Source organism: Musa acuminata, chromosome BXJ3-3 (genome assembly GCF_036884655.1).
Source record: "Musa acuminata AAA Group cultivar baxijiao chromosome BXJ3-3, Cavendish_Baxijiao_AAA, whole genome shotgun sequence".
Classification (NCBI taxonomy): domain Eukaryota; kingdom Viridiplantae; phylum Streptophyta; class Magnoliopsida; order Zingiberales; family Musaceae; genus Musa; species Musa acuminata.
In genome coordinates this window covers 24861399-24874683 of record NC_088351.1, presented here as the reverse complement: position 1 = coordinate 24874683, position 13285 = coordinate 24861399, and the positions used below count along the sequence as shown (strand labels likewise).

Genomic DNA, 13285 nt, shown 5'->3' with positions numbered 1-13285 from the left:
GAAAAGAATCAAATGAAGAATATTTCTTATGGGTGCGCAGTTGGAAGTCTTTTATATGCTCAAACCTATACAAGACCATATATCAATTTTGCAATTGCAATATTGGGAAGATACCAAAGCAACTCAGGAATGGAACATTGGAAAGCTGCAATGAAAGTAATGAGATATCTGCAAGGGATAAAAGATTATATGCTCACATATAAGAGAACAAATCAGCTTGAAATGATAGGATATTCAGATGCTGATTTTGCAAATTACCTCGACAGTAGGAAGTCCACTTCAGGATTTATATTCATGTTAGCTAGTGAGGCAATTTCTTGGAAAAATGTAAAGCAATCGCTTATTGCATCATCAACAATGGAAGCTGAATTTATGGCATGCTTTGAGGCCACAAAGCAAGTTTTATGGCCGTGAAATTTCATTTCAAGACTTGGTGTGGTCGACTCAATTGCCAGGCTGTTGAAGATATTTTGTGATAACACCATAGCAGTTTTCTTCTCTAAGAATGACAAATACTCTAGTGGTTCCAAGCATATTAAGATAAAGTACTTTGTGGTTAGATAAAGAATCCAGAAACAACAAGTGTCAATTGAGAATCTGAGCACCACTACGAGATTGTTGATTCATTGACAAAAGTCTTACAATGTAAAATATTTAAAAAACATGTTCTTAGAATGGGGCTTATAAGCAAGTCATAAAAGATATAGTGATGCATATTTATGTGGATGCTATTATTGACATTCTTCTTGCTTAATTAAAGTTATTTGTTTCTGCTATCCTATTTATATTTATATTTATGCATATTATGGTTGAATGTAATTACAAAATAAGATTGACTTGACAAGACAAATTACTATGGTCATTATGGACTATATTAGGAAAGACTAACAATATTGTAGTACATAGAAGAGAGTATGACATTGATGAAATACAACCGCTATGACTCACATTGATAGTTAAACTTTATATAGTATTATTATATTTATTGGACTTATTGGCTTGTTTTAAAATTCATGGTCATGTATAAAATACTTTTCAAAATTCTTTGGAATCCAAATTAGGTAAAATTGTTTTCAAACAATTTTTGTTTTGTTTATTTTGATTTTGAATATCTCTTTTATATCTTATCAATTAATGGTGCAAGAGAGAATATTAGATTTTGTGGTCCTTATAATTGGATAAGATATATATAATATAGCTAATTGGATTTTGATGAAATATTTTAGCCAATAGAATAGAAGTCCATTTAAAGTAGATTTTTTAGGAGATAACCTTGATGGGAAGAAATTTCTTAATATCTTATCCTAGACTATATTATATATAGATAGACAGCACCTCACTTATATATATATAACTAATTGCTCTTACTTATAAATAGACAGGACCTCTAGGGAATGAACGTATGCATGTCTCACAATGATTTTCCCCTCATCTCTCTTCCTAAACCATCAATCTAAGTGGTCCTATGAAAGGATAGAAAGAGAGGAGAAAGGATTAGTTTCTCTTTGCAGATTGACAGCGATCTTGGATTAAAGATAGTGCCTTACAGATCAAACAAAGATCTCTGAACAGATAGCATCAAAGAGTATGCGTCGTTAAACCAGATCTAAGTATTTGATTTCAATCCTAGTATAAAAGATTATTTCTATATTTAATATAGCATATTTTAATTTTTTATGCTTATAGTACCAACATAGATGCAAAGCGATATCGACGGAGGAAAAGACGTAAAGCAGTGTGATGCCAACGCAAATGCCTTACCTACCTCCTCTTCCTCCTTCTGTGCGTCGATGTTTGGATCGATATTAGCAATGCCAACCATCGTGTCATTGTCATTGACCATCACCATAATAGTCACTCACGATACCATCATTCGTCATCACAATTAAAATTATTTTTTTGCTCATCATATTTTTTGTCATTCATGTAATGCAACCGACGATAATAGAATAATTGAAGTTAAATATTTCACTTTCATAATTATAAAATTTTTAATATAAATTTTTTAAATCTAACTATAAAATATAATGTAATTAGCCCCACGTGTTTCCGTTTTCGTTTGATGAATTTATCTTTTGGATGATGATCCATCCAAGATGGCCATGATACATTTTATTTGAAATCACATCCAAAACTGAACTAATAATATTTAATGTGATAAATGAGATTAACCAAATCAAATAGCAAAATGCCTGAAGCAGAGAATTGTGTTATATTTCTGCAAATTACATCAGTCGGCGGGAGACGAAGAAAAAGCTCACAGAAAAAGAAAAATCTTTACAAAATGACGAGATTTCCTAGGCCTTTCTTTCTCACATCTCCCTCCAAATCCTGCCAGAAACTCTAAGCTTCAACTCCTTCTGGTCGCCACCTGAGAAGTATAGGGCCAGGCTCCGGTGAACTATGAGGCCATCATGACTGTCGCGGACCATCCTGTGGTGAGTCCTGATGCTTCGCGGCACACCCTGCCATCTCAGCTTTCGCCCGTGGCCTCCAACTTCAAGGCAATAGTTGTACCTCCTTGCTTCCGACTCCTCGCCCATGAAACGGAGGAATGCCATGTACACCGGTTCACATCCAAGCAGGAAGGCTTCAAAATGGAGACAGAAGTACTGGCCGAAGCAATTGAAAAGCTACCAACCAAAAGCACCAAGGGTAGACATCACAATCAATCAGCACACCAAGACAATGATGACAACAAAGAGCCATAAATCCCAACTAAGAAGTTAGAAACAAATAAGCCAACTAAGAAGTTATAAACTAAGCAGCATGCCACGAAACCGATGCACACTTTCAACTGATATGCGTATCAGTGTATCAAGCAGTCACATCTCTGTAAATCTGAAGGATAGGTAAAATTGATTTGTACTGAACAAAAAGCTGAGCTTACCGTTAGTGTCCATGAACAACTGTCAACTGAACATGGATCCTGTTTCACGTAACGGTGGTTGAAAGTGCATCCTGCTTGAAGGTCCACTTTGTGGCGTTCCCTCAAATGTGATAGAAGAGCAAGACTATCGCTGGTAAAGGGACAATCAGAGCCTGGATGCGGGCATGTGTAAGGCCGGTAAATACACCGTGTTTCATGCTGCAACTTGCTGTAATAGGGAAACATTTCTTCACAGCCCAGATGATGGTATGCACAGGGGAGGTGGAGGGATACAGCAAGCTTTTCCAGTGCCAAGCACCGTATGTTGCCGATTTCCTTTCGGCAAATTGGGCATTTGTTGTTCACTTTGTTTTTGCAGGAGAAGCACAGTGTGTGCCCACTCGGACACTGAAAGAAATAAACAAAAAGAATAAGATTGATCCAAAAAAATGCATCTGCAAGCAGACTTGAATCCTGAAGAAGCACAGGAAAGAAAAGCATGAAATAATGGTTCACGACACAACAGAAGGCCAAATGAGTAACACAACTGAGCCTGATTCCCCCATACATAGCCCCCCTATAACCCTTTAACGTAATAAAATTTACACTTACCAGAGAAACCTAAGGTATGAATAACATATGAGATCCTGTAAAAAACCAACATTTTCTCAAGCTGCATAATGTATGCATGCTAGACAGAAAATGTGTACTCACATATGAAGAGCAAATATCTGATGGTTATACTTGTGGCAAAAATGTGCAAATAACGATATGCCATCTCTTCAATATAATAAGAAAGAATGCCCAAGTGATAGAATTTTGTTGGAGGGAAAACAAATAGATTAATGATGAGAAAATCAGACAAGGGAGCCTTTTATGCATTAGTATATATGCAAGCCAATACTCAAACAAACCTGCTGAATAGGTGGAAACATTGCATTGCTGCAGACAGGACACTCCAGTAGTTCATCTATGTCACTGTTTGGAAGTATAAGAGAAGATTTTCCATGTGGCAATTTTTCTTTAGACGGAGGTTGAACCTGTTTCTTTGGATTGAAAGACTTGGAATCCATAGGTAAAGAAGGTGATTCGTCCATCCTTTCCGACTGAAAACCAGAAGATGAACTTGCATGAATTTGTTTCTTTCCCAGCTTAAAGTTGGTCATCTTGTATGTCTCAGAAAAGAAAATCCTCCTTTATCAAAACTTGTACTTGTGAGAACAGAAAAAGGCACAGTAAATTTCATCATCCTAAGACCTGCAACTGAATGCAAAACAATGCCATGTAAATTTAAGATAACTCTTAACTAGTAAGTCTTCAATCTATAAAGAAAACATGGCACTTAATAGTTATATGCAATTGATGGCAACTTCAGTGAATTTGAGGAAAACATATAAAAAAGCAATAAATCAACCTTAAATATGGCACTTTTCCACTGTTAAAAAGGTCTACATTAATAGTTGATGGAAAACCTAATAGTAGCAAAAAAAGGCTAACAGAATGCCCTTCCAAAAGAAATTCATGTACCACTTTTACACCTTTGAATAAATTGAGCAGCGTAAACAACATGAATAACTCAAGTCATTCTTTTGAAACTTTAGTGTTGTAATGGTAAACCAGTTCAACCTGCTACCAGGAAAGCATCCGCAAGTAGGGCGAGATCTGACTCCAATAACCCCCATGTCCACATTAATATTCAGTAAAACACCATCATCCTAAGCAGCTGAATCATTGAAGAATCATGGAGAAAATGTTTCAAATGTTTACTGTCCACATGGCCAATAACACCTATCTGATTATTAAGCGAGGAGGAAAGAAAAAAGAATATTTCTAAATTTTGATAAAGTAAGAAATTAGGATTACATGATTCCCACAGAAGGCATTTGGTTATAACTTCTTCTTTTTTTCTCATAACAATCCACTTTCTCATCTTTGTTAAATGCGTTAATCCACAATTCGTTTGCAAAGCAGAGATATTTGCTTGTCTAGATTATAGATTGGCAGAGAAAAGATCAAGCCCTGCCACTGCTTCTAATACAGTCTCTCTTTACTAATTGTAGAAGCAATTCACTAAACATTGATGCCATAGACAATTTGGCTGGAACTACCTCATCAAAAGAGAATCTGAAAAGAGGACAAAGCACATTAAGTCCATTAAAAAAGAGAAGAATAAAGATATGCTACTAAATTTACTGTGAGGTCTTATCACTTGTAGAAAACACTTCTCAACATTACAAAAGCCTCCTGTGAAGCACTGATACAAAATAAGTAAGGTCCTTTGGAATCCCAAACAAGCAGCAGCAAAAATCTAGTTATTTACACCATCAATAGGGTGGCTATATAAATTCATACTCCATCGACAACATGTTGGAGTAGATGGACTAGCAATTCATTCCTGGAATCAAGTCTCTACCAACTTCCTATAAAGTCCTGCCTACCTATCATTTCTGGTTTGGCAAATGCCACGCTATAGTATTTTAATATGATATACCAATTCAGTGTCAACATGACCCAGAAAGAAAAAGGAGTGATATATCATGATCAACGTCTTTATTCCAATTACCTTCAAACATGATAAGATGAAGTAATTGACTATGGTTCAAGCATGAAACTCCAATGATTGAATACCATGGATATATTAATACATAGTCATGCTACACATCTTGGTAGAACTTGCACAAGAGTAGTCGTATTGGTATCGTTAACATGGGTAAAAGATGAATAAAATAACACCAAAAGGTCGAATCAGAATTTTAACCAAACAAAACCTTGTAATCAGTGTTACTGTTCAAATTGCATATTCGAAGAAGGGCACAAACAAAAAAAATAACATCAGAATCATAACAATCTTTTGCAAGGTATCTACATCAAGAATTTCCAAGGCTACAGCATAAAATGCTACCAATAAATCAAGTTTGGTTGCAGCGTCCACTTTCATCATAAGATTTGAATCTAACCATCTTTCTTTCATGGCATAATAAGGGGAAGAAAGAAGAGAGAAAGAAGCTCCACATGAATCAAAGAACAAGATTCCACAACAATGATATCGCAGGTATCACTCCAATCTACCATCCCCGCAAATTAGAAACCCTACGAACCCTCAAAACCAAGAAACGGATACCCCATTTCCAGAACAAGACAGACGAATGCGTCTCGACTCGAGTATCTAAACTACCGTATCCCAAGGTCAAGAAGATTTAGACGACAAGAAAGAAACCCTAAAGAATCGATTCTAGGGCTTCACGATGCGCAGAGAGGACCGAATAAAAACTGCATCAGAAAGGGCAGATATTTGAGAGGGCCAACCGAAGGGTTCAAAAGGAATCCGACGCGAAATGGCATCAATCATCCATCCCTTTTTCTCTTCTCCTCCTATCTTATCAATCTTCTTTCTCGTCTTCGATCTCCCTCTCTTAGCCAATCTTGTTCGCTTTTTTTGGGAGGAGAGAGAGAGAGAGAGAGAGAGAGAGAGAGATAAACGGCACGGTGCAATAAAGACGAGGAAACGGAACGGAGGAGGCGAACTTGAATCCGATTCTTAAGTGACGATAATGCCCCTAATGGTCCCCTGTTTTTGCCCCAAAAACGGAACAAATAACGAAACAAAATGGCCGTAAGGTTGGACGAAATCGGAAACGAGGAAAACGGTGGTTGTCGCTCCACATCGGTTCCGAGTATTACGGAAATGCCTCCAGAGATCGGGGAGATTAATAGTTAAGACTAATAATCTTCGATACAAATCCCTCTTATTTTTTTTCTTTTTTTCTTTTCTCATACCCCCTCCTCCTCTATCACCGCTAACATAGTTTACTGGACAAATTTACAAAGGTCTAAAATATAACATATTTTTATGTTAATATAATTAACCTAAAAAATAATTTTTAAATATAATTTTAAAAAATATTAGAAATTATTTCTCATTTTCTCTTCCTTAATTTGTATTCTTTTCGTTTCATCATCTATCATTTTGCATCATCATCTTCGAGAGGAGGTGGAGAAAATAAAATTAAAAATAAAAAAAGACAGATAATAAATAAAATAATTATTAAAATTAAATTATAAATTGGGGATATATATATATATATATATATATATATATATATCCCAAGATAACTTAAGAATATTTAAAATTCTTAATATTAGTTGGTAAATAATAAGAATGGAATTATAAATTGTAATCTCCATCCTCAATTAGTACTAACGTAAAGTTGTCGAATGACCAAAAAGATCCTTCGCCACACAGAAATTACTAGGGTGCCCAAATATTCCTACGTGGCATGAAATTTGACCATTCCAAGAAAATCACAAAATATGTTTGATCTCAAAATTACTACGTGGCATGAAAATTGACTAATTCCAAAGAAATCACACGATATGTTGGATCTCAAAAATTACTTATGGAATCTGGATTATGAGCTGGCAACTGTGTGATCTCATTCCTAACGCATCGTTGCCTCCATTCCCGAGACAGACAGACAGAGAGAGAGAGAGAGGGGTCTGCAGGTGAGAGATGACATGTGTATATATATATATATATATAGAGAGAGAGAGAGAGAGAGAGAGAGAGAGAAAAGAGAAGATGATTGATGGAATGTGTGTTTGGAATAGGCAGTATTTTATGTAGCCAAAGAGGTATACGATGCACGTGTCACGTAGGTATCCATGTGAGGCGGAAAGTAGGTCGCCTTCGACATTGGCATGCAGTGGCGGCCACCACGAATCAACTGGAGATCAAAGCTAACCTTGCAGCAACATGCGGATGGCAATGGCGGACGAACTGTCGTCCGCCACACGCACTCATTGCAGGGGTTGAAGTGGCTCTGCCTCCTCTCGTCCTCAGCCGTCCTCGACGAGAAGTGTGCATGGCAGATAGATGCGCACTAGACGTGGATCAGTTGTTGTTGTGCACCTGGTCAAACCATGCACTCATGCACGAGCAATGTGGCAGCTTGTGAGAGCTTCCTTTTGTTGGTAGTGCTGTTCTATTTCTGGGCAAGCTCAATACCGTCTCTTTTGATGCGAAACAAGAGACAGTTTGTCATCGAGTCGAAATGGTTGTGTGGTAGCAGTCGTTTCGACGATGATCATCAGTTTACTCATGATCAGCCACATGAGCCTTGAGACGATCATGAGTCCGTCCCCTTCATTGCTTGTTTACTTCGATCTGAGGGCTGATGAGAGGCAGACAAACTGTGATGCAGAGCACAGCCCCAACTCAGACTCGTTCTTGAGCCCAAGTAATTATTTGGGAAGGGATAGATTCTCTCGTGATTTTGGCTGCTGGAAGCTGTCTGAAGTGACAGTTCGTTGGACTAACAACAACAACAACGACGTCTCTCTCATTGGATTCTCCTTTTCGTGTTGTCAGCGTCCGACACGGATTGATATCTAAACACTTGTCTTCCTTGTTCTTCTTAGCGGTTTGTTTCTACTCAACTGTGCACTCCACAGGGCAAGGATGGCAGTTCTCGACCAGACCTGCAATATTCCTGCCTAATTATGTCTCTTTCCTCTCCCAACTCTTTCCACCATTGATTGCAATGTTAGCGCATCCTTCCTTTTGCTTCTTACCTGTGTTTAAGCAAGAAGGAAAAGCTTCTGTTCTGTTTGATCATGGAAATCTTTCCGAGGTAAATGTTCTCTCGGTCAGTGACCAGGGTCCAGGAGATGCCCACCTTCATCCCTGTATCTTGAACTTCCTCCTGACATCTAAGCGTATGATTAGTACAGTGAGACGTATCAGCAATGTTTTGCACATGGAAACATGAAGGCCGAGCATGCTAATTAAAGAGAAAGGGTGATTTAAATGACACAACATCTCTTAGTACTCTGATTCATGGTGGAACAAACAATCCATTTAGACCAAACCATACGAGAGACATACACCGTTCAAGAACAGACATGAGAACCATCGTGACTCGGTTGGGCAGGCAGGCAGGCAGGCAGCGTTATCGACCTTGAAGCTAAACTTGCTTGTTCCCCTTGATGGATAGCCCGAAATGGATCTCGGGGAAGTGTGCCCACTGCAAGTTGACAGAAAGCTGCATGAATCACAATCGTTGAAGATGTAGAACAGTTATGGCTAAGGAACTTGAAGACACCGATGCCTGGTCTCATGATGTGGAAGAGCTCGTTGCATCAAGAGATAAAAGGCTATCTATCACGAACTGGTCCTGTCTATCCAGTCATCCTCTATTTGACAATGTAGGTGAAATTTTGGAGACCAACCATCAAGATTAATCAAGACCTAAATAGCAAGCAAGTCGGTATGCTACGCACTCGAGGAATAGATCCTTCCTCAACTACAATCCTCTGATAAATATGCGTTAGCGATCCGGGCACCGTGTATTCATGTCCTATATTTGCAATAGTTCACCGAATGAATCATTGTAGATTGTGAGATTAGCTCTGCAGCTTCATTCATTCACATATCGCCTTGATGATTCAACCATGTCGTCTTCGGTCAATGCCTACCGGAAATATGGATTCTACTGATTTGTTCGAGGATGGATGAGTATTCGGCGTGCAAAAACAGGAGGAAGAGGAAGCATTGCGGTGATGGTGATGGCTTCCATCTGTTCCAACCTGTTCCATCTGTTCCAACCTACTCACGTGCAAAAAGAGGAGGAATAGGAAGCATTGCGGTGATGGTGATGGCTGAGTGGAGGCAGCGGATCGAGGAGGACTTTAATCCTGGAAACGTAAAGTGGGCAACTATGATGGAGGAGAAGGAAAGATGATGATGGAAGCGGAGGCGATGGTGGAGTAGATCGTGATGGAGGAGGTGGAGGATGAGATCGAACGGGGCGAGACACGAGGCAGATGGGATCAAAGTGATGGCAATGATGAAGATGAAGAGAGGTCGAATGGATGACGAAGTCGAAGTGACCCATCCAATTAAAGCCTTCTTGGTCGGAAAACATACTCTAATCGTTGATTCCTTCAAGCCCAAGTGCTCAGCTCGCAGCTTCCATTCTGCACTCTCTCTGATATAATCCTCTCATGTCTGATAAGCAACACTTTGCAGCAAATTTAAAGTGAAAAATGGCTGTAAATTTAAGCTAAGGGTTTATCTTATCATTTTCATTTAGAGGACCAATTCGTCTAGCATATATCTTTACTTTCTGCTAATTAAATCTTCACCATTTGTGGCTTAATTCTCAGCAACACTAGTAATGCTTACATTTTTTGCTGCCGTGCTGAAAGCTTCCTTGTGGCTAATGTTGGGATTTTTCGCCTTCAGCCGCCGAATCTCCTCCCTGCGTAAGAAAAGTTCTCGATATCACTGATGATAGCAATACGTAATCCAACATTATTTAGGTCGAGGAACTTACTTGATGAATCTGTTATAGGCAGAAGGAGCACGTCGCTTCTCGGTGGACGCTTCCAGGAAGATGAAAAGAATCAGACACGAATGGTTGTTTCAAGAATCAGACATGAAGAAGAAGAAGAAGAAGAAGAAGAATTGAATTTATGAACTTTTGCGTGTGTATGCATAGAATGTGGTGTCGCAGAAAGGCTTACGATGGATCAGCTGCATTTGTTGTTGAACGAAATCCATCGAGCTCATCACTGATAGCCTGGTGCGGGTGGAAGAAGATCCGGAATCCATGTGAAGGTGTTGAGATCCAAGGTTATGACTCTGCACTTTGTTTTCAGTGAATTAAGAGTAAAAAATAAAAAGTTCATCATCACCATATACATATGGGAGATGTTATCTTTGTGCTGACATTTGAGATGAAATAATTCTTGGGTGCTACTTGATGAGAAGAGAAAACATTGTTCATGTCCAAGGAGCATCACAGACGAATTGTCTAGACTGCAGGTTTTCTTGATGAGAAGAGAAAAACATTGTTCATGTCCATTGTTCATGTCCAAGGAGATCAATCCATTTTCTCCAAGTGTTTGCATATCTACCCCTATTTCAATTGATGTTGAGCTATAAACAGTTAAATCTTGCAACAAGTTATCATCTCAAGCTTTCGATGAACCGATTGCAGTCGAAACACAATATGTCATCAGTGAATCTTCATTGATCCAACATTTGCCGCACGTCATGAGTTTTTCTAGCACTCCTTCCTTTATCAGCCTTGAAGTGGCCAACTTAAGGTTTTTGGATGAATCGCAGCGTCGAAAAAAAGGCTAAATCACAAAGATCTATAAACATAATAAGCAAAAAAAAAGTTGCTTTTGCATACACTAAATAATTAACGTATGCAATTCTGCACAGATCTATAAACAAGTAAATAAGAACAAATTGTGGGTGCAAAAGAACACGAAGTACTGTGCAAATCATGAAGAAATCATAAGCCAAAGTAGGGGTGTGTTAACCTGAAGATTCTGAAGTGGGAGTTTTCCAAGCAAGGCTTCAAGATTCACATACAGGATATTAGCACAAAGGCCACATCTTACCGTGACAATGTTGAATGAGTTGTCGTGAGGGACATTAACCTGAAGTAAGAAGAGAAGGAATACATGAGATGAACAATAAGCACACTTTTCTCTTTGGCTTTGGGACAACAAAGGACTAATTATGTTACAATCATGCATTACTTTTCTCTGAACAAAATGCACAAGACACGAGATAGCAATCGGTACTCGGTGCTGGTTCTGAAGAACACTCGCTGTAAGAAATGAAGAGAGAAGCAGAAGCAAAGAGAGAACTAGGGTTTCGGATCCAGCTTCTCCTTGGAGTCGTGGCAAAGCCAGCCCAAGCAACCATGCTAGTTTTGGGAGCTTTGCAGCGAACTAGGGTTTCAGATGGCTTAGAGATTTAGGATCAAAGAATCTGATGAAGAAGAGTATCAAGTTTCATGGCTAAATGATGGGCTCAATTGGTTTCATGCTTACTGCAACATCTCCCAGGGTGAAGGACATGTAACATGCGCATGCATGGAGTCACCTGCACTATGAGATCTCGCAGAAGAGCTCTTCTCAGAGATTAGGGTGTAGAAAGGTTTGGCTGCACCGGAGACCCCACATGTTCATGTCGAATATATTCCTTCTGGCAGGGCTAAAAAAGGACAAGAACAAACTCTTGATCGTTTATACCCTAAAACTTGGGTCCTCCGATCATGATGACCATCCTGAAAGTTTACTGCATCTGGTTGTAATTTAGTCGATAAATCTCCCTTAAAGATGAAGCAAAGTTGATACATACATAGACATACACTGATATCTCTCATCTCAGTAGAGCTGCTTTGGGTAGGTAATAATGATGATGGGTGAGAAGGTAAAGAAAAGCGAAGAGAGCGAGAGGGAGGGAGGCTGTGCAGAATATACCACTAGAACAGTGTTGCAGAAGCTGCAACCGACGTAGCAAACTTGATCGGGCAAGACATGGCCGGACGACATCTCCGACGACAGAGGGAATTGAGAAGTCGGGGATATGTAGGCTAAGGGTGGAAGAGAGATGATGGAAAGAGCGGAAGAGAGAAGAGGATGAGAAGTAGAACAGATAAGAGCGATGGCATCATATTAATTGCAAGATGGAAAGTCACGGGTAAAGGAGGGGGGGATGAATAAAAGGGAGGAGGAGTTGTACGGGAACGTAAGCCCAGCCAAACATTTCTCAGGTTGAATGGGATGTGCCATGGGAATGTGGAAAACAAGGTAGAAGAAGTACAATCAATGTAATGATTGACTGAAATGAGTGAATGGGAGTGTGTTCTTTTCTCTCTCTCTCTCTCTCTCTTAGTTTTAACATTTCAGAAGATTAATCTTGACTTTACTATATTATTTTACCACATTTATTTTCTGAATTATTTTTTGAACGGTGGATGAAGAAGTTGTCACAAATCGTGAGTCCTACAAATCGTGAGTCCTACGAAAAGATTGGATACATATATTAATACAACAATATCTGAAAATTGAAAAACCCTTAATTATATGCAATAGTTTTTCCGAAGATAATTTTACATTTCTCATTTGATGCTCATATTTCTTTAATAACCTAAATGTTTCTCGTTTTCGTCGTATCACGAAAGCCTCCTTCTCTTTGCGATGCCTATTGTTTTCTTGCTTTTGTCTTGATGATAAAACAAAGATGATGACATTTAGGGTATTAGAGCGAAAAGAGGCACCAAACAAGAAAACGAAAGGATCACCCATAATTTTTTTTTATAAAAGATTATATATGACACCAACACCTTCAATAACAAAAATTAAAAGTTCTTTAAGGATTTGTAGAAACTCTTTCTAGGAGTATTATGCTCAAAAAAGAAACAGAACATGCTATAAGATGGAACATGGGATGGGATGAAAAGTAATCCATTTAGAGGAGGAGAATTGGATTCAATGTCTGAGACTTCATAAGCAGTACACCCTCAGCATGAGAATGCACCCAAGTCGAGGAAACGAAGAAGAAAGGAGATAGAAATCAACAATAACCTTGTATCGTTCACACGAATACGCTTC

The 13285-nt window shown here is 38.7% G+C and overlaps 2 protein-coding genes across 5 annotated transcripts; both read right to left on the bottom strand.

The window, feature by feature from the left end:
- Positions 1–2131: 2131 nt before the first annotated feature.
- Positions 2132–6335, bottom strand: LOC135632925 (E3 ubiquitin-protein ligase DIS1-like). 4 transcript variants are annotated; one of them, XM_065141803.1, is made up of 6 exons: positions 6176–6325; positions 4733–4993; positions 4496–4592; positions 3784–4132; positions 2891–3277; positions 2132–2633 (listed from the first exon to the last, which is right to left on the bottom strand). In XM_065141803.1, the coding sequence occupies exons 4-6, from the start codon at positions 4033–4035 to the stop codon at positions 2313–2315; spliced, it is 960 nt and encodes a 319-aa protein (XP_064997875.1). In that variant the 5' UTR covers positions 4036–4132; positions 4496–4592; positions 4733–4993; positions 6176–6325; the 3' UTR covers positions 2132–2312. The 4 variants fall into 4 exon arrangements, with proteins under 4 accessions (XP_064997875.1, XP_064997873.1, XP_064997876.1 ...); XM_065141801.1 differs by lacking the exons at positions 4496–4592; positions 4733–4993 and having other exon boundaries at positions 6176–6335; XM_065141804.1 differs by lacking the exons at positions 4496–4592; positions 4733–4993 and having other exon boundaries at positions 3784–4126; positions 6176–6328.
- Positions 6336–8718: 2383 nt separating this feature from the next.
- Positions 8719–12344, bottom strand: LOC135633808 (protein YABBY 2-like). The gene is made up of 6 exons (XM_065143743.1): positions 12152–12344; positions 11201–11320; positions 10394–10511; positions 10204–10252; positions 10053–10128; positions 8719–8892 (listed from the first exon to the last, which is right to left on the bottom strand). The coding sequence occupies exons 1-6, from the start codon at positions 12221–12223 to the stop codon at positions 8833–8835; spliced, it is 495 nt and encodes a 164-aa protein (XP_064999815.1). The 5' UTR covers positions 12224–12344; the 3' UTR covers positions 8719–8832.
- Between the last annotated feature and the right edge of the window lie 941 nt (positions 12345–13285).